Source organism: Lynx canadensis, chromosome B2 (genome assembly GCF_007474595.2).
Source record: "Lynx canadensis isolate LIC74 chromosome B2, mLynCan4.pri.v2, whole genome shotgun sequence".
NCBI lineage: Eukaryota > Metazoa > Chordata > Mammalia > Carnivora > Felidae > Lynx > Lynx canadensis.
The window spans coordinates 36782312-36809497 of NC_044307.1; the positions used below are offsets into that span (position 1 = coordinate 36782312).

Below are 27186 nucleotides of genomic sequence, written 5' to 3' on the forward strand. Positions count from 1 at the left end.
AAGCTTCAGTCTAGCTTTGTGACATTAATGTGCAGCAACAGAAAAGGTTTCAATGTTATTAGTGTAGTTTCTCCACAGTAGTGATGGTTTCCTGCAAACACTTAGCTTGACTTCATCAAGGTAGAAAAGTTAGTATGGAATCCTATAGATGGCTTCAAATCTGTGAATTCTGTCCTGCTTTTGTTACATGCACAAGGTTAAAAACCGATTTTTACTTAAAAATAGTTTTAAGCAGTTAACACAACCATGTGTTTTCTCTTGGTTATGGTGGTATTTTATCTGTGGTATTTCACCATGTCAGTTTGAAAAATACAGATGCACATTATCGATAGAAATGGTAATGATTTTGCAGAACTTGTCATATATAAGTAGTTGGCTTTGTAAGAATTTGATGTGAATGCTGTTAGACCTTACTTAAAAGACGCTGTCTTTGTGGTTCTTGCTTTATATAAATCAGTGTTTTCTGGAGCTAGGCTTCTTGGTTTTATCTGTACTTTGAAAATCTTTACATTAAATTGGGATAAATTTTACCTTCCAGACCTAGAATTAAATTGACCAAGTAGAGGTAAGTTCTTCAGGCTTCTGATTTAAACTTGAACTGTTTCCTTCTAAAGAGAACACTTAAAGCCGGGGTGTCTGAAACTTGAAAAGAAGTGTTATAAGTAAATAAATTACATTTATCCATAAGATACTTTTCTTGAGTATCTGCTATGTTTATTGCTTTACATTAAGCACTGTAGGGAGAAGTGCATATGTAGTCCCTACTCTCAAAGTCTAGTTGGCGAGATAATCATTACCATCAAAAGTTTGAAATTTGTGGGAGATGTGTTCCGAAACCTTCAAGATACCAGTGTAGTGTATCTTTTTCTTTGATTTCTTAGCTATAGTATGTGGGTGATAATACCCTGCCTTCCCCAGTTGTGAGAATTATTTGAGACCCTGGGTTAAATAAAAACTGTAAAACCACACTGAGCTGATCTGCTTGGGTTTACTGATGAGCCAAGTAGCTCATGCCTGCACAGCTGTCCTACAGCACAATTCGAATTCATACTTACCAAATAATTGATAACATGTAGCGAACCTTGAAACCCCCCAGGTGTTATACCCTCGTGGGTCAAATGTTTAGTGTGACAGACATTTCAGATCTCTGTTGCCAGCACACATACATACACACAGCCTTCCACTCCCAACAGAAGTGATGGGAAGGGCCATCAGGACATTTGCTTGAGCATGGCAGCTTCGTCCCTTTTGTGGAACTGCTCGCTCAGTTATATCCTTTTTGCGTGTACCACACTGCTGATACTCAAACAATCAGCCCAGAACCTTGTAGCTACCTTCTGATGTGTGTACCTTCCCATTATTGAGAAGTTTAGAAAAGGCTGCCATATTCACTTATTTGTTATGCATTTTAGCCACAGAAACTACTCTTACTAAAGTTTTTACTGATTTCCATGTTAAATGATGATCTGTCCTGAGAGCCCCCTTACCTCCTCTTTTTAAAAATTAAGGTCATGGGTGCTTTCTAGTTCTTAGGTCCCCCCCCCCCTTTTCACCAGCAATAATAATAAGCTTCTCCTGTGAAGGTTTCTGGTCTGTGGAATGTGGAAGCCTTCTCCAGTCTGTCTGTCTGTCTGTCTGTCTGTCTGTCTGTCTGTCTATCTATCTATCTATTTATTTATTTATTTTCTGCTTCCCTCTGAGCCTAGAACTTAACATTGTTCTATTGATCTAGGTGTCAAATGTTTCTAATCCAGGCTTTCTCTATTGGGTATAGTACTCTTTCATACTGCAACAGGATTAATCCAGTAATATACAGTACATAAGGTGGACATATATACATGCATATTTTCTCTGCTTTCCAGTACTATTTTGGGGTCTCAATTACGATGTCTGATATCTTACTAATGCTACTTTTGTTGAAGAATTGTCTACTGGTTTTGGTTTTGACCAGTGTTTCATATATTAGACTTTTTTCTACATCTGGGGCTCCTGGGTGGCTCAGTTGGTTAAGCATTTGACCTTGGCTTAGGTCATGATCTCACAGTTTGTGGGTTCGAGCCCCGCATCAGGCTCTGCATTGACAGCTCAGAGCCTGGAGCCTGCTTCAGATTCAGTCTCCCTCTCTCTCTGTCCCTCCCCTGTGTGTGTCCCCACCCCCCTACCCCACATAAACATTTTTATAAAATTTTAAAATCTTCTTTGTACATCTTATTTTTTTCTGTTGTAATTCTGTTTTACCTTCTGTTCCATTCCTCTTTTTTTTTTTTAACAACTTTTTTTTTAAATCTTCCTCCTCAAGTCTTGCAAAATGAAAACAATCCCTTATGTCTAAATCTTTCTTCAGACCTTGTAGACGATTACCATCTTTTCAAACATTAGGTAATATAGAAGAAATAATGGACTTTATATTTCCTCACCCCTAGCTACTGTAAGTGGATTCACCCAGGTTCTGTGTCATTTGACCACCATTGACTAGAAGGGGTGCCTGATTCATGAGGTAGCCAGTCTTTAACCTCTGACCTGTGTGGCTCATCAGAGAAATGTGAACCATTGAGAAATGCAAAGGGAAATTTTAAACTGGTGATGGTCAGGGAACTTGCATTGGGTCATCTTTGGTCATGCACAGGTTGAAGCAGAGGAAGCTCTGACAGAGAGAAGAAAGTAGAGCATGTATAAAATCAGTGACTGAACAGCCCCTGAGAGAGGTGGCCAGCCAGCTTTTGTTTCTGACAATGGCCCACATCCATTATTGAAACCCTCTTACATGTATGTGTTCTTGTGACCACCCACTGTATTTACTTGGGGCAGGTAAAGTGGGTTACGTTCTCTCTTACGTGTAATGGCGTCTAGGCCAAAATACCCATGTTTGTCGAATGCCACCTGGTCCATCACGCATTCAAGAATTCTTTTTCCTATCATTTCTGAGTATGTTGACCATTTTCTTTTCCTACTTTGTATTTTTTTCAATACTCTATGGCTTAGTAGTTAAGGACTTAAGTTCAGAAGTGAAATATATTATTTACTCTGGTACTAAAGCAAGTTGTACCAAGTTGTACTCAGCACTTTAGTTTTCTCATCTGGAAAATTAGGGTAGAGATTGGACTTGGCTTGCTGTGAGCATTTAATAAAGTATTGTGTGTAAAGCAAACAGTACCTGACATGTAGTAAGTGCTTAATAAATGTTAGTTTACTGTGTTCAAACTTAGGATATGAAAATCTCAGTTATTACTTTCTAAACTGTCTGTGGTGAAAGAGAAGTTCTTTTTTCCCTCAACCTGTCACAATCCAGGTTTTTGTAAAATATAATACGATTGAATTACTAGATTAAAAAATCAACAATAAAGACATAAAATATAAGTCCAATTTTTTAAAAGTTTGAGAGTGAGAATATGTGAGCGGGGTGGGGGGTGGGTGGGCAGAGAGAGAGAGGGGGAGAGAGAGAGAATCCCAAGCAGGCTCTGCACTGTCAGCACAGAGCCCTGTGTAGGGCTTGAAGCCACGAAGCCATGAGATCATGACCTGAGCTGAAACCAAGAGTTGGATGCTTAACTGACTGAGCCACCCAGGTGTCCCATAAGTCCTGCTTTTAATTATATTTAGTAGACAAAACTATTCCATCAAGTTACTACAACATTTTTAAAATTCTTACCCTTAACATTTCAACTGATCTCATTACAGGCCATTAATACTTTGCAGAGTATCACTGGTCCATGGGCTGTACTTTGAGTAGCACTGTTTTAGTGTGTATGGACAATCTCCTAGAAGGCAGAACATGTGTGCGCTAACGTGTAGATGGGAACAAAACAGAATAACATTTAGTAGCTAGCAGTTCAAACCCATTTCTTGACCTGGACAGTGTATGAGGGATGTCTGAAGCCTCTGGAATGTCCTTGTCTGATTGTTACTCTGCCCCTTCCCAGGTCTTGAAGTTGTTGCTCTTTGCCTTTCAGCTCTGCAGTTCTCTAATTTCTCTTCACTTTGGAGGTAAGAGAACTCTACTCTCGGAAGGCCGGATAAGCATGCGTTGTCTTAGACAAATCAGCTCTGCTAAGGAGGTGAGAGTAGGATGCTGAGTACCAGTACCTTGTGGGCTGAGGTGAATTAGTCACTGGCAGTGTGGTCTCCTAAAGTACAACCTCAAACCAGACTGTGTGTTTGTGGACAACGGGGAACCATAGACAGAGGAGCTTGGCGTTTGTGTTTTCCCTCTATGCAAAAGCAGTGACAGAGCAAGTATCTGTGATACAGAATTGCAAGCAGCAGGTTTTACAAATAGTAATTGTGGTTGACAACCAAATGTCTGCAAAATGCTAGATGCAGATTCTCTTCCAAGTATCTTAGGGGGAATCCAGCATTATCAGATTTTGTCTTCAGAGAAAGTATAATTGTCAGTGAGCACGTGCTTAGTGCCAGGCATTGTGCTAAAGGTGTTTTATAAACATATCTCACTTAATTCCCACCACAGATTAGAGATTGATCCCCCTATTTTATTTATTTAAAGTTTATTTTTTGAGAGAGAGACAGCATGATTGGGGGAGGGGCAGAGAGAGAGGGAGAGAGGGAATCCCAAGCAGGCTCTGTGCTGTCAACACAGAGCCTGATGTGGGGCTCAAACCCATGAAGCGAGATCATGACTTAAGCTGAAACCAAGAGTCAGACACGTTACCGACTGAGCTACTCAGGCACCCCAGTCCCCACTTTTATTTTATTTTATTTTTATTTATTTTTTCAATATATGAAGTTTATTGTCAAATTGGTTTCCATACCAATTTGGGTGCTCATCCCAAAAGGTGCCCTCCTCAATACCCATCACCCACCCTCCCCTCTCTCCCACCCCCCATCAACCCTCAGTTTGTTCTCAGTTTTTAAGAGTCTCTTATGCTTTGGCTCTCTCCCACTCTAACCTCTTTTTTTTTTTTTTCCTTCCCCTCCCCCATGGGTTTCTGTTAAGCTTCTCAGGATCCACATAAGAGTGAAAACATATGGTATCTGTCTTTCTCTGTATGGCTTATTTCACTTAGCATCACACTCTCCACTTCCATCCATGTTGCTACAAAGGGGCGTATTTCATTCTTTCTCATTGCCACGTAGTACTCCATTGTGTATATAAACCACAATTTCTTTATCCATTCATTGGTTGATGGACATTTAGGCTCTTTCCATAATTTGGCTATTGTTGAGAGTGCTGCTATAAACATTGGGGTACAAGTGTCCCTATGCATCAGTACTCCTGTATCCCTTGGGTAAATTCCTAGCAGTGCTATTGCTGGGTCATAGGGTAGGTCTATTTTTAATTTTTTCAGGAACCTCCACACTGTTTTCCAGAGTGGCTGCACCAATTTGCATTCCCACCAACAGTGCAAGAGGGTTCCCGTTTCTCCACATCCTCTCCAGCATCTATAGTCTCCTGATTTGTTCATTTTGGCCACTCTGACTGGCGTGAGGTGATATCTGAGTGTGGTTTTGATTTGTATTTCCCTAATGAGGAGCGACGTTGAGCATCTTTTCATGTGCCTGTTGGCCATCCGGATGTCTTCTTTAGAGAAGTGTCTATTCATGTTTTCTTCATCCATTTCTTCACCCAGTCCCCACTTTTAAATGAGCAAACGAGGTTTACAGAGATAAAGCAGCTTGTCTAAAGCTGTTTAGTTGGAAGTGGCTGAACCTGATTTTGAAACTAGATTTGCCAGACTCCTAAATACGTTTTCTTTGTTTTTTTGCCTCATGAGAAAGTTACAGATAATGTTGTTCCCCCCCCGCCCCCAGAACCATTTGAATGTCAGTTGCTAACCTGAGGCTCTATCACTTCCAAATATTTTAGTGTTTGTTTTCTGAAAACAAGAACATTTTGATACATTGTTATTATCTAATCCTCAGACTGCATTCAAATTTTCCAGTTATCCCAATGATGTCTCATATAGCATCTATCCCCATAATTCTCTGTATTTCCTTCTAAAACAGTTCCTCACTCTTTTCTTAACTTTTGTGAACTTGGCACTGTTGGAGATTATAAGGCATTTATTTAGTGTAATGTCTCTTGTTTTGGTTTTATCTGTTATTTCTTCTTGATTGGGGTTATCTTACGTTTAGAGAAGTATCACATAAGTGATGTTCTCATTGTACCATGTCACATGTCCTACAATTTCAGTTTGACCCATTACTAATGATGACCACTTTGACGACTTTAATTGAGGTGTTGTCTGTTGGGCTTCATTACTGTAAAGTTACTTACTCTTGTCACTTTTGTAATTAATGTTTTGTAGGAAAGTAATATATAACTATGTAAATATTCCATCTTCATGACACTGTTTACTTATTCATTAAATTTGTATCTGTATGGACTCATATTTCCTGTTTTATTCAGTCTGTTATAGTCTGTTACTACTGTTAGGTATTTTGATGGCCAGATTGTTCCAGATTTGGCCAGTGAGAGCCTCTTCAGGTTGATTTCTGTGTCTTTTTTGACACATCCCTTGACAAAATACTCTTGAGATTTTTCTTGCTTTCTGGCACAAGATGTTCCAGGCTTATTTTGTACCTTCTTGCTCCAATCCTGGAATCAGTCAGTCATTTCTCCAAGGAACTTTGGTTCTTTTTAGTGGAAAATAGTATTCAGAAGACAAGATATGGGTCTTTAGTATATTTACTGCTGTTAGAATGTTGTTGCTCCTAGATTTTCGTAGTGGATACTTACACATTTACCTCTGTATTTATTTATATCTTTAGATATGTTGAAAGTGAAGAATTAATATTCAATTCCAGTCTTAATACCACAGGACTCATTCTCATTTTCTTATTTTCTAAACCCCTTCTCTTATTGTGAGAAACGTGGCTTTCATTGTCCTTAATATATTTGCTAAGTGATCAATCCTTCTATATATTACCAGTCTCCCATCTCTGTTATCACTGCCTCCCCTCTTGAATGGATGCCCTGCTTTTCCTTTTTGGTCTCTGACTCCCATTCCAGTCAGTTCCCCACTTTCTCTCTCCTAATGTAGGATACTGTTCTCCTTCAGCTTGGGCTCCCAAGTGAATTTTTTAATGACTGTATTACACTATCTCATCCTCTTATTTGGTGTTTTTGCCACTATATACAAATTGCAGCATTAAGAGTTCTCTGAAATGATTGTCCTGCTAGCAGGAGAGCACCAACTAAAATATCTAAGTGGGAGGAATTGAATGTTAGAACTGAGAAATAACATTTCCTGTGATCAGCCTGGGTTAGTAATTTGTATTCTGCAGATTATCAGAGAACTAGAATTGTTCCTTTGACAAGAAACTGGGGCTTAATGGGCTGTCTCTGGAATTCTCATTAGAGATTGAAAAGAAAAACAAATTTTACTGTTATACAGAGGATGTAGAATGAGGTAGGTTCCTGGGTCAGCAAGAGGGTTTAGAATGGATGGAAAAAAAGAATCTTCTCTGAAGGGACTAATTGGGCTAGGCCTAACCATTGGCAGGATGTTATGTATTCACCGAGCCAAACAGGATGGAGACTTGGGTTGGGGCAAACTAGATGCAGACTCCTCCTTGGAAGGGTAAAGGCAGACTGTCTGACACAGGATTAGTAGGAGGCATGAAGCTGGGCGTTAATGTGGGTGTGGGGTGACGATTATATTTGGTCTGTGCTGTTCTGTGGGAACAATAAGCAGGAAGGACAGCTAGCAGTTACTGAGAGGGAGGTTTTAAATCTCTTAACAGTGAGAACTGGGATGGTGAATGAGCCACGTGGCACACTGTGCTAGAGTAGGCTCATTCCCACTGCTATGTACTTTCTTATATTTTCTCATCAGAAAAAATGGATAAGAAAATTTATTCCAGCCCTGTTCTTGAAATAACACCAGAGGATATCTAGTGACTTAGGGATATTGTGAAATCCTACCCCTAAAATTCTTAAAGATGTATTTCAGTGCAGTTAAAGAAAACTGTATGGTATTTGGAATTTTGTTTTAAGCACGAGAAAGGTATATTAGTGAATCAAATATGCAATAATGGCCAGAGTAATAAATAACTTAGAATAACTCAACATATGGGGGTAAATTGGTCTAGTAGTTACTGAAATTTGCTCTGATTAATCCATAATTTTTTTCTGTCTGTTCCCTCTCTGAATTCAGTAATTTAGGAGTTAGTCCCTGAATATCTGAGGAAAACTGTTTGATGGGAACTTGCTAGTAAATTCTTGCTCAGTGTGTATCTTTAGGAAACCATCAAATCCCCTTGTGGTTATTGAATTGATTTAGTATCATTAAAATGAGAGAAGTTAACAGGATTTAGTAGAATGTAAGGTCATTTCCAGAAGGAAAAAAACACATAGGTCAGAAATTTAAAATGTGTCAGATTTTCCATGCTAAGAAAATGTTAGCGGTTATGGATCTGGGGTAAAATGTATGTGGCAGTTCCTTGTATCATTCTTAGAGTATTTGGAAGTTTGCAATTATGTAAAAAATTAAAAGTCACAGAAAATGTTTCTGCTAAGTTTCCAGCCAGTTTCTTACGGTGTAGTGAGAGGCCAGAGGAGCCCGTGCCGGTGACTTAGTATTGAAAGAATTTGTTTCTGTGGCAAGTATTATGTAGTACCCCAGCATTGACGACAAGTGATGAAGGCGTTTCGGGTCTGAGGGCCCAGAGGGAGTCCCACAGGATCAGCCAAGAGGGCCCTTGGCTTTGCACAGGATGGAAATCAAACACAGATACAGACAGGGCATCTAGGATACTCAGAAAGAAAATGGAGGATGAGTCTCATCTTTGCTTGGGATCTGGGGTTTTTATTGAGTATGGTAGTCTGGTGTTCTTGTCCTCTTAGGCATCCATGATTTGGTCAAAATGACGAATATCAGGTGTCCTTCATAAGCCACTTATGCCCTGGAGCTAGGGGTCTGGACATGAGGTTGTCTTGAGTCAGTGGTCTTAAAAAACACTGAAGATGACCTTACCTGGACACTCCTTGAATGTTATCTGTTGTGCTGGAAGACTCCAAAGAAATTATTAACTCCTTGACCTTTACAAGTTGGATGTACATAAAGGCCTGTGTAAGGTGGGGGTGCAGATCCTAGCAAGAATAGAAGCAGAAAAAGGACCAAAGGAAAAAACAACTTTCTCTTTTGTGGGGTTCCTTCATTTTTCCTGTCTCACAGGACCCAGAAGGTCTACGATCTTGACTCAAATATCAGAATAGTTGGAATGGAAATGCCCACTAATTAAAAAAAGATTAAATATGCCTTGGTCTAAGGACTCTCATTCATTCCTCCTCAGTCTTTCTGTGATGATCTGCACTGAAAATTTGGATTGGTGATGTGGTTCATGATTCTGATAAACGTGTTTTGTTCCCAGATATCTGAGTGATGACATCCAGCCTGCATCAGGAATATCTTTTAGCTTTTGAGTATAATTTTTAGTCTCTACTCCTCTCACTCTCAAATACTTTACATAGCACAGAACACTTTTGCAATCTTTGTTAGTTGAACCCATAATGTAGGCCTTAGGTTGTTATTTGACTTTTTCTAAGCCATCCTGTGGCCCAGCCCTTAGTACTGTAATTAATAAACGGCCCCCTGTTGTATACACTCAAGCACATTTTGTAAATGACAGAGATGCTGTTCTGTGTCTGTGTGAGGGGAGTTAGTTCTGGGTTGGCCAAGGGTCTCACTAATTCAATTGAAATTAAATTTTTGCTTTTGATACTTGTTGATTTGACTGCCTTCTGAGTAACATGATAAACACATTCTAAATTTGATGCTGGTGGCTGGGTGAAGTTTTTGGACACACTTCCTCATGTTGCCAAGCTCTTCTAAAATGGCTAAGTCTACTTTCAATTCATTCTGGTCAGCAGCCTTGTGCTTATTTCTAAGATTTACTTAAGGTTTCATCCTGAATGAACAGCATTTGCTTTCATATTTCCATTATTTTCCCTCCAACTTAATAGCAGAAATGAGGGTTTCCTATTGAATTTGTATTAATTTTCTCTAGCTAATATTTCTTGTCCTTATTAAATAGTGGCTTTCCCAAATGAATTCTGGGTACATGAGGGAGAGGGAGGTAGAAAAAAAATGGAAGACCAGAGTCATCTGAATTGAGTTATTCTCCTGTTTCTTTCCCTTAAACAACCTCTCTTCTATTTTTTAACCTGTTAGCAATCTATGAGGCTTGACACCTCACTCAGTGCAGCACCTTTTTTTTTTTTTAAAATAGTACAGAAGACTCACATAAAGCTGGGTTCAACACATTAGCCTCACTCTTAGAGCATCAGTTCTTCAAACCAGTCTTTTGCCAGCCAGAGTCTTATACTTGCCTCAGCAAGGCTTCAGAAATAATCGATGATTCTTCTGCTAATGAAAATTTATATCCCTAGATGTCTGATGTGTATTAAATATGTTGTTAGAATAACAGATGTGCTTGCCTAGCATTTTTTGGACTCTTGCAGGTATATGGAATTGGGAGCATGCTCATTTTGAAGATCCATAAAGAGTTAGGACTTAGTATGATTTGAAACATCAAAGAATAATGGTTAGCATCACAACAGCTGTTATTTTATTTGAATGGGATTGTATTATTAGTGGATGGGTAGTTGGGACCAGGTGGTGTCCTTTGTGCCCTCTTTTCCCTTTGTAAAGCTTTTGGCCGTATTAGATTCTCTATGACATTTGGGGCAAGATTTTATTTTGGCAGACGGGACTTAAGTTAAAGAGGTAGGTGAACAGTGGGTAATATTCATCTCCAGGAACCTGTGATAGAGTAGTTTTGTTAGCAGTCAGTTGAAAGACAGGTGTGGTGAAGTCAATAATGTAATGGCTTCAGTGAAGATTCCACTTAAATGAAAATAGACCTGAATTATTCATGCAGTTTGCCAACTTAATATCCATTGATAAAGTGATAGTTTATTTTGAAAAAACTTTTGCACTTTCTGAGTTTTGTTGGCACTTCGCTCCCCTGAGTTCATCTGTCAAAGTCATTAGATCTTCTGTCATTGTATTCATGGCTTTTAATTGTTTGACTACTTTTTCTCAGTTCCTGAGTTGCTGATTTGGTAAAACTATCATGATGTTCTTCCCTGTCAGCCTTCAGATGTTCCAAAGGGGCAGAACAACTTTGAGTACTATAGATTATTGATGGCACTTAGCAAGTGGTTAAATGCACCCAAGGTAAAGGAACTATATGATTAAAAAACTTGTGCTGCATTTTAGGTGGATGGTTTCTAAAATTAATTTCATTCCATGGGTGGCTTTCTGGACTTTAAAAAGCATGGATTCACAAAACTGTATTTTTTTTTAAATGAAAATGCCATTTTTGTAAAGATGAACCTCATTTATTAGTAAAGGACTGAAATAGCTTATGAAAGAGAGCCATCATCTTTAAACTTGGTCAATGTGGAGTAGCACTATTCAATAAAAACTTACGTGATGGTGGAAATGTTCTATATCTGTGCTATCCAGTATGATAGCCACTTGTAGTTATTGAGCACTTGAAATGTGGCTAGTGTGACTAAGGAACTGCATTTTCCATTTTATTAAATTTAAATAGCCACATGTGACAGCACAGTTCTTTGCTGCTATACCTTGTATTAGCATAGCTCTGGAGCATTATATAGGGTGTCTAAGCTAGAGGTTCTGAAAGAAAGTGATCCCACTGGGATTTTCTTGAAGCTGAAGACCTGAATACTACCTGGAGTCAATCTTCTGGATTTTTCTGTGAAATAAATTAGGGACTGTTTTCCACTATTCCCAGTTTCTACATTGGGGAAGTTCTGAAATGTTCTTTCTCATCCACTAAATACTAAGTATTTACTATAATCTTAGATGAGCAGTGCAGGAGTCAGTATTTTTATATAGGTCAGATTAGTTTTCTGTCTCAAACTGTTGTTGTGACCTGAGAGTTTATTACCTAGTATCGGTAGGAAAACAATCAACTTTCACTTTACTAAAACTGGTAGATTCACAAGTGGAAATAATCAGATCTTGCCTTTTCATAACAAATAATTCTTCTTTTGTCTACTTCTCATACTTTCACTTCTACCTTCATTACTTATTTTCTTTGAAAAGTTTTCCACCTGCAAGTATTCTTTGCTTTAGAAATTCTTGCATGCAGGTAAATTTGGGAGTAATTGTTCAGATTACTAAAGTATTCTTGCTTTTCAAAGGTGGTCGTGACAGGTTCATCTAACTAGCACCTCTCAAGTTTATCATTTGACCTTAACTTATTTGGGTCATCAATTGAAGGTCAGTTGAGAGTGAAACTTTAATCAGTGGGAAAATAGATTTCAGTGTATAAAAAATAACTAATTTTTGATAATGCATTAGATGAAGTTGGGCTTTCTTGCCTCAAGAACCTGGCCAGTTAGCCATGAACTGGTGAGCTACCTCCTCACATTTCCATCTATTTCATTATAAGCTGCCTCAGTTTCCTTGCTTGTACTATAGCAGCAAGAAATCTATTTTTGTGAAGATTAATAGAATGAAATAATGATTTCTCTGCATGTTGTATGTAAGTGATGAGTCATTAAGTTCTACACCTGAAACTAATATTACACTGTATGTTAACTAAGTGGAATTTAAATCAAAACTTGAAGAAAAAAGAAATAATGATTTCTCTCAAGTTCATCTTCTGATTCAGAAAAGTGGTTCTTAGCAAGCACTGGGAAGAGAAGGCTAATTTGGCCTTTTAGTAGAGTCTCACCCAAAGCAGCCTTACTCTAAGCATACCTCACATTAATCCACTGCTGACAAATAGGCTCTAGGAAGATCAGCTTGCTGGAAGGACTCACTAAAAACATTTCATTAAGTATAAATGCACTCTTGCTTGTAATGCAGAAACTAGAGGGAAATTTTTGAAGGACATGTATTCTAGTTTGAGAAGTGCATTTATTGGTAGTATTTGAAATGCTGAAATGAAAAAAAGGAGAAAGTGTTAGTGGAGACAGGATAGTGACCTGGATTAGCTTGTTTCTTATATCTGAAATATGTTTATTGTACATTTAAAAAACTTGATTGAGGTATGTTTGACGTATGTATATACCTGTGAAAACATCAGCACAACTGAGATAGTGAACATACTTGTCATCCACAAGTAAGTTTTCTCTCACACCTTAAGACTCCCATCCCCACCTCATCTCAGGCAACTGCTGATCTGCTTTCTGTCACAATAGATTAGTTTGCATAAATGGAATCGTAGGATGTATACTTTTTTGGCAGGGGGCTCTTCACTTAACCATAACCAAAAGGCCAAGAAACAGTTTGTGGGAGGATCTTTTGGGGAGTGGATCTGGCTTCTTTCAGCATAATTGTTTTGAGATTTATCCATATTGTTGCCTGTGTCAACAGTTCATTCCTTTCAGATCGCTAAATAGTATTCTGTTGTGTGGATATATTGTAAGTTATCCATTTATCTGTTGATGGACATTTCGGTTGTTTTTAGGTTCAAAAAAATTTTTTTTTTGATGTTTATTTTTGTGAGAGAGAGACACACAGAGTGCAAACGGGAGGGGCAGACACACACACACACACACATACACACACACACACCCACAAAATCTTGAGGCAGGCTCCAGACTCTGAGCTGTTGGCACAGAGCCCGATGCAGGCTCAAACTCATGAACTGCAAGATTATAACCTGAGCTGAAGTTGGGTGCTTAACCCACTGAGCCACCCAGGTGCCCCTAGGTTTTGACTATTACAGATAAAGCAAGGCTTTGACGTGGAAGACTTTATATGGACATATATTCCTTATATTCCTTTTCTTTTGGGCATTACTAGGAGTGGGATGGATAGATCATATATGGGTAGGTGTACATTTAATTTGTTAAGAAACTGCCAGAGTTTCCCAGTGGGGTTATATCAGCAGCAGCATATGGGGGTAGTAGTTCTTTTGTATCCTCCCCACCACTTGATATGGTTACTCTTTAGTTTTTAACCATTCTAATAGGTGTATTTTGGTATCTCATTGTGGTTATAATTTGCACTGCTCTCATGACATTGAGTATCTTTTCATGTGTTTATTTGCTACCCATGTATCTTTGGTGAACTGTCGAAATTTTTTGCACATTTTTAAATAGGATTGTTAATTTTATTATTACTGTGTTTTGAGAATTCTTTATTCTGGATAAAAGTCCTTTTTATATATGCTTTTAAAGATTTTCTACTGCTGTGTGGCTTATATTTTCATTCTTTTAAAGTGACTTTTGAAGAGCAGAAGTTTTAAATTTCAGTGAAGTTCAAGTTTATTCATTTGTTCTGTTTTAGATTATTCTCTAAAATTTGTGTATTCAAGAAGTTTTATAGTTTTAAAGGTTTTATATTTAGATTTATGATTTATTTTGTAGTAATATTTACAGTATAAGGTATGGATCCAAGCTTTTCCCCGCACCCTCCCACCCCCGCTTCCAGTAGTTGGAAAAGTTTTCCTTTTACTATTTCATTGCCTTTAGGCCTTTGTCAAAAATCAGTTGTTTTATTAATATGTATAAGTTTTTTTTTTGTTTCCTGGACTCATATTTGGTTGTGTTAATCTGTTTCTCTATCTTATGCCAGTACCACTCTTGGGAAAGAATTGACACTTTAACAGTCTTGTCTTTTTATCTATGATCAAGCTCTCTCTCTCCATTCATTTAAGACTTTAATTTCTCTCAGTAATATCTTGTATTTCTTCCTATATAGGTCTTTCATACCTCTTGTCAGAGTTATTCTTTTTTGTCTTTTTAATATTTCATTTATTTTCGAGACAGAGAGACAGTGCAAGCAGGGGGGGAGGGAGGGAGCCAGGGAGGGAGGGAGGGAGGGAGAGAGAGAGAGAGAGAGAGAGAGAATATCCGAAGCAGGCTCCAGGCTCTGAGCTGTACTTAGAGCCAGACATGGGGCTTGAACTCACAAACCATGAGATTATGATCTGAGCTGGAGCCAGATGCCCAACTGACTGAGCCACCCGGCCCCCCCCCCCCCCCCCCAGATTTATTATTTTTGGTGTTATAAGTAGTATTTAAAGTTTTTCCTATTTCTGATTGTACATTGACTTTATATCCTGTCATGTTTATAAATTATTTAAATATTAGTTCTAGTAGCTTTATTATTGATTCCATTGGGTTTTCTACGTAGACTTAACAGGTTTTCTATGAATAAAGGGAGTTTACTTCTTTCTCTCTAATCTGGATGCCTTTCATTTCTTTTTCTTGTCTGATTGCACTGGCTGGACCTTCCACTACAGTGTTGAAGTGGTGACCGAATATCTGATCTAAGCAGAAAAGTGTTCAGTCTTTCACTATTAAGTATGTGTGGAGTTAGCTCTAGGTTTTTTTTATAGATGGTCTTGACTAGGTTGAGCAAGTTCCCTTTTGTTTCTAGTTTGCTGAGAGTTTTTATCAAGAATGTTGGATTTTGTAAAATGCTTTTTGTTTGCTTATTGAGATGATCATATGGTTTTCTCTTTTAGCTTAATGTGGGGTTAATCTAGTGAATTAATTACACTGACTGATTTTCAAACCTTGTCCTGCATTTTTGAGATAAGCCCTGCTTCATGATGTGGTATCCTTTTAGTGGATAATGTGGATTCATTTTGGTAAAATATTATTTAGAATTTTTACATCTGTATTCATTATGGATATTAGTCTATAGTTTTTCTATCTTGTAATGTCCTTGTCTGGTTTTATTATCAGAGGAAATTCTGACCTCAGACACTGAGTTGGAGTATCCCTTTCAATTCAGTTGTCTGTAACAGTTTGTTTAGAATTGGTATTATTTCTGACTTAAATGTTTGGTATTCACAAATGAAGCCACCTATGCCTGGAATTTTCTCTGTGGGAGGATTTTTAACTACAAATACAGTTACATATTTTTAAAGTTTATTTATTTTGAGAGAGTGCACACACAAGTGAGCGGGAAAGGGGCAGAGAGAGAGAGAGAAAGAGAGAATCCCAAGCAGGCTCCATGCTGTCAGCACAGTGCCCCATTGTGTCTCAAACCCAGGAGATGTGAGATCATGACCTGAGCCAAAGTCAAGAGTTGGATGCTTAACTGGCTGAGCCACCCAGGCACCTCTACTTTTATCTTTATTACTTCCTTTCTTCTGAATATTAATTTTAATTTGTTCTTCATTTCTAGTTTTTTAAGATAGAAGCCAAATTTATTAAGATCTTTTTCTAATAAAGATTTTCACTGCTATAATTTTCCATCTAATTATTGCTTTAGCAGCAATACAGATTCTGCTATGTTGTTTTAATGTTCTTATCTGCTAATTTTGACATCTGTGTTAGTTCTGGTAGTTGATGGCTTAGTCCTTTCAGGCTGCTGTAACAAAATGCCACAGACTGAGTGCCTTATAAATGAGAGATTTATTTCTTTACGGTTCTGGAGGTTGGCTCAGGGTGGCAGTTTGGCCGAATGACGGCCCTCTTCTGGATCATAGATATCTCATTGTACCCTCACATGAAGGAAGGGGCTACTTAGCTCTGTGATACCTCTTTTATAAGAACACTATTCCCATTCATGAGAACCCCACTCTCATGAGCTCATTGCCCCCCAAAGGCCTTTCCTACTAATATCATCACCTTTTAGGGGTTAGGATTTCAACATGTGAATGACCATAGCAGTTGTGAATGATTGGTTTTTCTTCTTATGGGTGTTTTCCTACTCCTTTGTGTACCTGGTAATCTTTGGATACCAGATATTGTGAGCTTTACCTTGTTGGATGCTGCATATTTTTGTCTACCTACGAATCTTCTTGAGCTTTGTCCCAGGATGCAGTTAACTTCTTTGGAAACAATATGATCTTTTGGAGTTGTGCTTTTAGGATTTTGTTAATACGGGTCTGAAGTGGTGCTTAATCTAGGGTTAATTGTTCTCCACTTGCAAGGCAAGATCTTCTTGAGCACTTTACCCTTGCCCTAAATTATGAGTTTTCTTCATCTGACCTTTGGCACCATTCCCAGCCTTGTGTGCATGACAGGTACTATTCCTCCTAATCCTTTTGGATTCTTTCCCTGGCCTTGGATAGTTTATTTATTTAGAGCAAGAGAGAGTGTGCATGTGCATGCTAGCAGGGGAGGGGCAGAACAAGGGAGAGAGAATCCCAAGCAGGCTCCACACACAGAGCAGAGCCCAATGCAGGGCTCCATGCCACAACTGTGAGATCATGACCTGACTGGAAACCAGGAGCCAGACACTCAACCCCCTGAACCACCCAGGCACCCTGGATAGTTTTTTTTAAATATACACGTACTGATCTGTACACTGTTAATCTGTCCTATGAAATCTAGCCGCATTGGTCTCAGCCAATTTGCAGCTAATTTCCTCAGCTCAGGGCATTTGGGCAGGACCACCTATACAGTTTGCAGGGCCCAGTGTAAAATGAAAACGTGGGCCGATTATTCAAAAAACTTTTTGAATTTCTTTTTTTTTTCTTTAAATTTATTTTTGAGAGAGAGAGAGACAGACAGAGTGTGAGTGGGGAAGGGCAGAGAGAGAGGGAGACACAGAATCTGAAGCAGGCTCCGTGCTCCGAGCTCACAGCATAGAGCCTGACGCGGGGCTCAAACTCACAAACCGTGAGATCATGACCTGAGCTGAAGTCGATGCTTAACCGACTGAGCCACTAAGGTGCCCCAAAACTTTTTGAATTTCAAGGTGGCAACAGCAGAGCATTAAACTATGCACAGGTCCTTTCTGAGCTACAACTGCACAGGTTGCAAAGCCCCTGAAACTAATGCTGCTGCGGGGTTTCATCTCCTTTTCCCTTCCACATTCTGTGGCCTGGAGACCTCTTCCAAGGCTATAAGCTGAGACATTCTTAGGGCTTGTCTCCTTTGTTTCCTATCTCTTAGGAATTATTGTTGCCCTTATTTTGTCAGATGGTGAATTTTGAATTTTGAAAACTTTTATCTCATGTCTGTCTGTCTGTCTTTCTTTCTTTCTTTCTTTCTTTCTCTCCTTCCTTCCTTCCTTCCTTCCTTCCTTCCTTCCTTCCTTCCTTCCTTCCTTCCTTCCTTCCTTCCTTTTCTTCTGTGCATCCATCCGCCATTGTTTCAGGCAAGAGGATAAATTCATTTCCTGTTAGTCTGTCTTGGCTCTGGGAACAGAAGTTATTCTTGGTGTAAAGATCTGATAGCTGCTTTTTGTTAATTCATTTAAGGACCTGGTAGCTTCTTTTGTGTTATACTAGTTTCCCCCTATTTGATCTGTGGGGTTGGCATCTTGTTTAGGTAGCTGTTTTGGGTAAAATCTGTCTTGTGTCACTTGCTGATCTGTTTTCCACTCATAATTCCTGGGCTATAGGGTCTTGAAGTAGAAGCAGACTTCATGTTAACCATCAACTCATTTTCTGAATTGTACCACTTCAGGCAAATGTTATCTTCCTGCTAGCTTCTGCCCTGGGACGCCTGGGTGGCTTAGTTGGTTAAGTGTCAGACTTCAGCTCAGGTCATGATCTCCTGGTTTGTGGGTTCAAGCCCCGCATCGGGCTCTGTGCTGACAGCTCAGAGCCTGGAGCCTGCTTCGGATTCTGTGTCTCCCTCTCTGTCTGCTTCTCCCCCACTCATGCTCTGTCTCTCTCTCTGTCTGTCTCTCAAAAATAAAACATTAAAAAAAATAAAAAAAAATCACTCTACCCTTATTTTTCTCTGTATTGCATTTAAATGTAAGTTGCAGATGGGTGAGGACAGTTCTCTTTTCTCCCATCTCCTTCAAAATGCATCCCCTTGCAGTGCAATTTGATCGGCATTTGTGCAGGAAGGTATTAGCAACCTTTCAGATATGCCCTGCCCTATTAGCAAGAATATACAGTGATACAAAAATGAATTTGTCAAGAGTTTTATGGCTTCATGATCTATCGTACAATATTAATCCTGCTGCAGTGTTATTAAGTCATTTTTCATCTCCCCTCAAATTAATGTTGACGTTCTATTACTGGATTTGTTCTTGTCCCCAGATTAAAACATAAAGGAAAAAAATCTTCCTTGCTACAATATTAAAATTAATTGTAGGGTAAGCAGTATCTTGCTTGGTGAAGTAGAATCCTTCTGGAAAAATTATAACATGAATTTATTTCTCTGCTTTCTACTTGTTCTTGTACACAAAAAAACACAATTGGAATATACTTTTTAGAGTACAGAGAACAGAGCAAGGGAAGAGGGTAAATTTAAAATATATAAGGTTTTCCAAAAAGAGAAATGAGAAAATCAGGAGCTTGAGCCTGGGGGGACCCACACCTAGAGAGTGCTTCTAGCCTAAAGGCTGATAGTATTAGATGGGTAGGTAGAAGAATTAGGGCTGACTTAGGATCCTATTATGTTCATAGGAATAACATGTTTCTTCTATTTTCAGAAATTTAGGGGTACTTAAAGATCATATGATAAGGTCATCACTTACAAAGGGTAGTGCCAAAATCAGGACTCAGGAATAAGAAGAGAGCTGTTACTATTACTTAAGAATTAAGACTAAATGATGCTCCTCTGTGAATGTGTTTTTTCTTTTTAAATCATTTTCATCCATTTGAGAGCAGATGTGAGTCTCATGTCTGTGACTTCTGTAATGAAATCACAGGGTATTTTGTTGACTTCTGGTCATAGTTAGGTAATCTGGTATGTTAATTGTTAAAGTAGAAGGAATCCTACAGTAATTATTGAAACTGGGGGTAAATTTACTTTAAAATGTTTATTTATATTTTTGAATGAAAGAAGTAAGTTGAAATACAGTATTTTAGTCTTATAAATCTGCATTTACATACAAAATATAACATTTATGTATGGTATAAATTATTTATAGCATGTATTTAAATATAAACACATATAATATGAATAATAACTTTTTTCTTTGTAGAAAGGCAACATGAGTTGTATAATAAAAAATATAGCCAATTATACATTTTTGTATTTGTAAATGATGTGTAAATGGTGTAGCAACCTTTAAAAGGCTGAGTATAGGGGGTAGGGAAAGGAAGTTTGATATTCAGTCTCTGGTAGGTTGGAAAAATAATCACTATTTGTCATTTGAGTACAGTGGATATTCATATTTTTATATTTTAAGTCATTATGAAAAATATACAAAAATAAAGGATAGTGAAAAAGGCTTTTATGAATTTTAATTAGATTTAAATGTAGCACACTTTTTTTTTATCATGTAAATTTAGCCATGTAAACATCATAAAAGATGAAAGAATACAGTTACATGTACTTTTTAGCAGAATGGGGTGATCTGTGTTCTTGTTGCAAAAGCTCATGTGACAGAGTTCTTCCTAGTAAATGACTAGATGAGAATACCATAATTTATTTTTTATTTTTTAGAGAGAGAATGAGAACATGAGCAGGGGAGAGAGGTAGAGGGAGAGAAAGAATCTAAACAAAATTTTTTTTAATGTTTATTTTTGAGAGAGGGAGGGAGCAGGGGAGGGGCAGAGAGAGATACAGAATCTGAAGCAGGCTCCAGGCTCTGAGCTGTCAGCACAGAGCCCAACATGTGGCTTGAACCCACAAACCATGAGATCATGACCTGAGTGGACACTTAGCTGACTGAGCCACCCAGGTGCCCCAAGAATATTCTGTTTTCTTTTTAACATTAGAAATACATTCTTAACAGTCTAGAGTGCTTCTGTCTTTTTGCAATCATCTGATTTGTCTAATAATTTTGAACCATCTTTCTCTGTTAATTTTCTTTGCCATCTTTGGCAGAAAATGAAAAATTCTGATTTCTCAGCTACATTTATTGGAAGGTAAAGCAGATTACAAAGATGGTATCCTCAAGTCTTTAATTTCTTCATCTTCTTTTTTTTTAATTAATTAATTTATTTTGAGAGAGAGAGAGAGAGAGAGAGAGAGCGAGCATGCAGAAGCAGGGGAAAGGCAGAGAGAGAGAGGGAGAGAGAGAGAACCCCAAGCAGGCTCTGCACTGTCAGTATGGAGCCCGATGCTGGGGGCTTAGGAACTCACGAACGGGGATATGATATCATGACTTGAGCTGAAATCAAGAGTCGGGTGCTCTACCAACTGAGCCACCCAGGTGCCCTTTTATTCCTTCTTGAAAGATGATGCAAATACTTTGTACAATGCAATGAGAAAATGGAAGGGTATGATTGTTTCACTGTTGCATCATCCTTCAATGTAGACAATTCCCTTTTCCCTTTTTCTTATTACTGTAGCCTTTTTAAATTTTTTTTTTTCAACGTTTATTTATTTTTGGGACAGAGAGAGACAGAGCATGAATGGGGGAGGGGCAGAGAGAGAGGGAGACACAGAATCGGAAACAGGCTCCAGGCTCCGAGCCATCAGCCCAGAGCCTGACGCGGGGCTCGAACTCACGGACCGCGAGATCGTGACCTGGCTGAAGTCGGACGCTTAACCGACTGCGCCACCCAGGCGCCCCACTGTAGCCTTTTTAAAAGCATAGTTGGATATAATTGATAAATAATGGCAAGTAATGATAAAGTAACTCCCAGGATGACGAAACTGCAAAAATGTTTCAAGATATAGAGAAAATAAGATCATTAAACTTATGTTATGTGTTATAGATTTATAAAACGGATCCAGTAGACCAATATGGTAATTGCAAGGTGGAGCATGAAGTTTCTTACATTGAGTCTGTGAATAGAGGTCAATAAAGGTGAATCTTAAATTAGAACTATTGAAAAATAAGTTGGAAACTAAATTGGGTCTGATGAACTGAGGGTTAAAAGCTTTTAAGGTAAAGTGGTCTAGGTTTTCCCATTGTATATATGAGAAGTTGAAGTGCATTATTAGTGGCACAACCATCCATTGCTTGGAATGGAGGATGAGATGTGCTCAATGCAGTCTTAGTTTCCACATTCCCCCGGTTGGTGTCTGAGAGCACACTAAAGATTTGAATGCCAGTCAGCTTATGGTCTCTTCTTTAGTTGATGGTAGGATGTAGAGATTGCACTTTTTGGCAACCTTTAAATTGTGTTTGATTACATAATTTGAACAAAGCAGTGTCATCCCGGATACAATGCTGATGGTGAGTTTGCAGAAACTTTGACTTAAAGAATGATTTTAGGACATCCTAGCGTTCATTTGTGCAGCATGAGTCCAGTGTGTGAGAGTGAGCTGATCTTGCAGAGGGTAAGGCAGGGTTCAGTAAACCTGTCTAACACAGTGAGCTAGTTGTAGTTGCTGTCAGTGCATCTCCCTTTTGAGTGTATAAAAACCTGGGATTTGGTCTGTTGGTTTTCAAAGAGGATATGTATTCTGTGTTCTTGGAGCTGCTGCAGCAGTTACACTCTTCTTTTAACATACTTTAGTGTGAAAACTGAAAAAAATTTAAAAGAGTTTCATTTGTAATTATTCAATTATGTAAGATTTTTAGTACTTTGATTTTATTTCCCTCAGTTTCCTCTAGCTTAGTAAATAAAGACCTGTAAGCTAAGCAATGACTGTTGAGCACCAGGTATGTTTGAGGCACTGGAGGAATGTGATATTCAAGGGAATCCTTTGGTGAAAGAAAATTTAAAAATTTCTTTGTAATGACACTAACTCAGTCTAAGAAATACTTATTTCTTAGGAACTTCAGTGACGCCAGGAAGAGGGAAGTCATAGTTGGAAGATACATAAATATGAATATAATAGTCTTGGCCTGAAAAAACCTTAGACTTTATTTGAAATCCTTATACTAACATTTTAGTTTTCAAAGTTAAAAAAAAATCGTCAGTAAAGTTTAGGTCGGTGTTACCATGTAAGTCATTGGTAATACCAACAGAGCAAGGCATAAGCAATTACAGAACAGGAAAGGGGAACAGAGAAAGGAGTATTAAGATGTAGAAGAGGTAAACGTTTAGGACAAGAGAGGCAGATATCTGTGAAATTGTGAAGCTATGTGAGATTTGCTTTTTATTCTTCTACTCTCTTTTAACATCTGAATTGTCTTGTAATATAAGGTCTGTCCAACCCAAAAGTCTTTATTGAGTACTAAAGGCATTGTGCTAAAGGCATTATGCTCATATCCCTAGATGGAAATTGATTAACCTACTTTTCCAGGGGCATGTGTGTTTTAATAGGAAACACAAAGTAGACATTGTCTATAAATGTGTTTATTTTGGCCATCAGTGTTTTCTTTATTTTTTATTTTTTAAAGTTGTTTTAATGTTTATTTATTATTGAGAGACAGAGAGAGAGACAGAACATGAGCATGGGAGGGGCAGAGACAGGAGGAGATGCAGAATCTGAAGCAGGCTCCGGGCTCTGAGCTGTCAGCACAGAGCCTGACAGGGCGCTTGAACTCAAAAACAGCGAGATCATGACCTAAGCTGAAGCCGGACGCTTAACCGACTGAGCCACCGAGGCGCCCAGGCCTTCAGTGTTTTAAAACTAGGGGAGCTTTTTACATAAATTATGAATGTTTGGCTTCTCTTTACAAACTGTTTTTCTTACCTCTTTTTAATTTTGGTGTGTTTCCAGCCTTCAGGTGTTGAGTAGATGTTGCCCCTTTAGACTGACAGGCATTCCTGAGTTTGTTACAGACTTAAAACTTCATGTTGTTCTGAACCCAGCTTACTTTACTCACTTCTCTTACCTGCCCAGTTCCCATAGACATTTCAGTTTGTAACCTTTGCCCTTGAACTCTGATAAGATTCATCAACTAGGAGGGGACTTAACAGATTTGAGGCTGGTGGCAATCGTTGAATAACATTCTACGATAGGCACCAAAAATTGTACTTAGTAAGTTGCTTACTAGTGTCATCTGCACATAAGAAATGCCTTACTTTGGGAAGTGAAGAAATAACCACTAGTTTCTTTAAATAACATAGTTTCCTTAGATAACATATAGTGGCTAGCCCCTTGTTGCGGGTTTTTAATCCTTAGTTTAGTATATAAAAATAAATGTTAGTAAAACTCCCTGAGTCTTCTGTCCAGCTTTACATTGACCCAGCTTCTTTTTTTTAAGCATTTTGGCAAATCACTTACTTTTATCATTTAAAATTATCATAATTTAAGAAAGGGTATATAGCAAGAGATGAATCTTTGAAGAAAGCAGGAATGTTATATTCAACCATCCATACATACCCTGAAAGAAGGATATTTCCACTCGTTATTTATTTCTTTATTATATGGTGAAAGGCAAACTTACTTCATACCATGTTATTAAGAAGCCTAAGTCATAACTATGACTGTGAAAAAAGTTTTCAGAATGTTTGCTAAATGTTCTAAGCATGGAGGGGAATACAAAGGTGACTAACATATGATCTTATTCAGATAGCCTATGGCTTACCAATTTTAAAACTTATTCCCGAATGTAGGCCAGTGATTTACCTTGGAGATCAGTGACCTTGGAAAAATCTCTAAAATATTTAGATTGGAGTAGGGTTTTACTTCGGATCAGATTATGGCACCCGTTGACAAAGTTTGAAATTTAACCTCAGTTCTAGGAGATCATGTAAATACTCAGAACAAATGTGGGGGAGTCGAAGTGAGGTAGGCCCCATATCTCCAAGCATGAGAGAAATTCATTTCTGTGATATGCGGAGTCAGAGGTTACAGATGATGATGTTCAGAGAGATTGTTTCCTAGGTTTTGAAAAAATGGTTTAGAGTTTTGAATTTGTTTTAAAAGTCCTCCCAGTAACAATAGCTAGCCTTTAATTGGTAACACTGTTGTTATAACTTTACAATCAATAGGAAATTAATAGAAAAAATAGAATTCGCTTGTATAGAGATTTAGAATATCCTGGAATACCTTATTCTGAGAAAAATGAGGATACCTGTATTTGTGTGTGGTATTGGGACTACAAACCTAAACCTATAAAACCTGAAGAAATCATAAGCATTCTCAATGCAGTAATTGTCTGCTTTCAAATGGTAGTTCGGTCACCTGCCTCAGACTTAGAAGAATCTAACTCTTAACCCCTGTGTAAACACTACTGTCCTGATGCAGAACTTCTGAAACCATTTGCTTGTACTTTGTTGAATCAGGGTTAAGAGGGGTGGAGAGAGAAGCAAGAGCCAGATAGGTTTAGGTGACTTTCTGACTCTTCTCACTGGAAACTGGTATGGATCTGGTGACCCTAGGTCATGATTTCCTTGGTCTCAACTGCACTATCTTTATTAAAATTTTTTTTAAGTGTTTATTTATTTTTGAGAGAGAGACAGGGAGAGTGTTAGCGGGAGAGGGGCAGAAAGAGAGAGAGAGAGGGAGACACAGAACTTGAAGCAGGCAGCACAGAGCCCGTTGCGTGTGAGATCATGACTTGAGCCAAATTCAGACGCCTAACAGACTAAGCCACCAAGGTGCCCCTCAACTTCTCTTTCTTTAAAAGGAAGTATTATTACTGTTGGACATGCCTTCAAAATGAAACTTCCTCTTTAAAATATTTAATACATTTAGTATTTTCTGGGAGAAAATTCTGAGTTTCTCAGGAAAGTCTTGGAACTGTTCTAGTTACTTGCAGGACGTTTTGAAAACTACTGATAAAGTTGTTGGAGTTGAGACACAATAAATACTGTGTAAGTTAGATTTTTTTGGTAAAATTTTTAATGCTACGTTAGAAGTAAAATGCTAATTTTGCCAATAAGTTGAAAAAAAAAGCAAAGTTTCCATAGTAACGTTATTTGTGCCCTCACAGGGCCTTATTACCCCATTCGACTGTGTGATTCATGCTCTTTTCCTGATAACTGTAGAAGCACATAGGATTCTTTCTGTATCACTGGGTATGAACTTCAATGCTGCTTTCCTGGTAAGCTGTGTAAATATGTGGTCTCAATATGTATCTCCAGTTTGACCTTTATACTTTCTGTTCCTGCCAAACTTTGTCCTTGCAGTGGTGTCTTGCTGCATCTGCTGCCAACTCTTTCCCATTCCCCCACTCACTGCCAGAAATGTCACTGCTCTGAAATTTGTTTATTTTGTCATCTTGTCTCCATTCCTAACATTCTTCATTGTTTGCCCCCATATAATTCAAGATGTTAATGTTACCTCAATACAGTTTCTAACCGGAAGCTTACGGAGTTTTTTTGTTTTGTTTTGCAAAATTAAAATATGCTATTTCCTAAATGTTTTTTCTTAGCTTGATGTCTCCATTGAAGCCAGCCATTATTTCTAAGATAAATTTTTGACATTGATTTGTTTTCATATTGCTTCTAACAACTCTTGTTCCTCTTGTTCACTTAAGGATGTGGCCTTGGGGCGCCTGTGTGCCTTAATCTGTTAAGCATCTGACTCTTGATTTCGACTCTCATCATGATCCCAGGACTGTGGGATTGAGCCCTGTGTTGGGTTCTGCACGTAGCACGGAGTCAGCTTTAAGGTTGTCTCCATCTGCCCCTCCCCTGCTTGTGTGCATGCTCTCTCTCTCTCAAAAAATGAAAAATTAAATTAAAATTAAAAAAGAATGTGGTCTCAATGTAGATTGTTAGCTCTTCCTCCCTCCCCTCCCTTTCTCCAGCATTTTCTGAGTATACTCTGTGTCAGGGACTCTTAGGCTCCAGAAATAGAGTAATGAGAAGCTTTTAAAGTGTCTAGTTTTTATTAACTTCACAAATATTTAACTGAACACCTAATGTATATTAGGCACTATTCTGGCACTGGAATATACCAGAAAATGACACTGGCAAAGTCTCTACTTCTAAAAAAACCTTATATTGTTGTGAGAAGAGAAATAAATATGTAGTGTGTCAGATGATAATGAGTGCTATGGAAAATAAAAAGAATAATTAAGGACAGAGGGGATGCTAGGAGAAGGAATATGTGAATGTGTAGATTTCTTATTTTATGTAAGGGAGTTAATTAGGTAAAGACCAAGCTATGTGGTTTTCTGGGGGTAGAGTGTCCAGGCAACAGTGACAGCAGATATAAAGGCCCTGAGGCTGGAGAGTGTTTAAGATATGTTCTAGGAGCTGCAGCAAAATGCCACTGTTGGCTGGTGCAGCCTGAAAGACTAAGAGACTGGTAAAAAGATGGAGTCAGAAGTAACAAGAGACTTGAGTTAGTAAGGACCTTGCAGGCTTTAGTAAGAACTTGAGCTTTCACTCTGGATGAGACGGGAAGCCAGCGTAGAGCAGGGTTTGATGAAATCCAAGGAGTGATGTGATCAGACATAATTTTAAAAGGGTTTCTTGGGCTGATACATGGGGTAAAGGAGGATGCAGAACGTCCATTTAGGAGATTATTACAGTAATTCGAATTTGAGATCAGATGGTGTCCAGGACTATGGAGTTGGGAAGAACTGTTACAGTTTTGGATATACTTTGAAGGTATCTCTAAGAGAATTTTTT

General features: G+C 38.3%; 1 protein-coding gene across 2 annotated transcripts in view; it reads left to right on the forward strand.

The window, feature by feature from the left end:
• The window catches only part of ZFAND3 (zinc finger AN1-type containing 3), a 324760-nt gene that overhangs the window by 138063 nt on the left and 159511 nt on the right, over window positions 1-27186 (forward strand). The window contains exon 1 of one of the 2 annotated variants that reach the window (XM_030315418.1): window positions 3852-3984. The exons of the other annotated variant lie outside the window; for it this stretch is intronic. Coding sequence (XP_030171278.1) covers window positions 3867-3984 — 118 coding nt within the window. The 5' untranslated portion in view covers window positions 3852-3866. Of the gene's footprint in view, window positions 1-3851; window positions 3985-27186 lie in introns of those variants that run through there. 2 annotated transcript variants of the gene reach the window in all.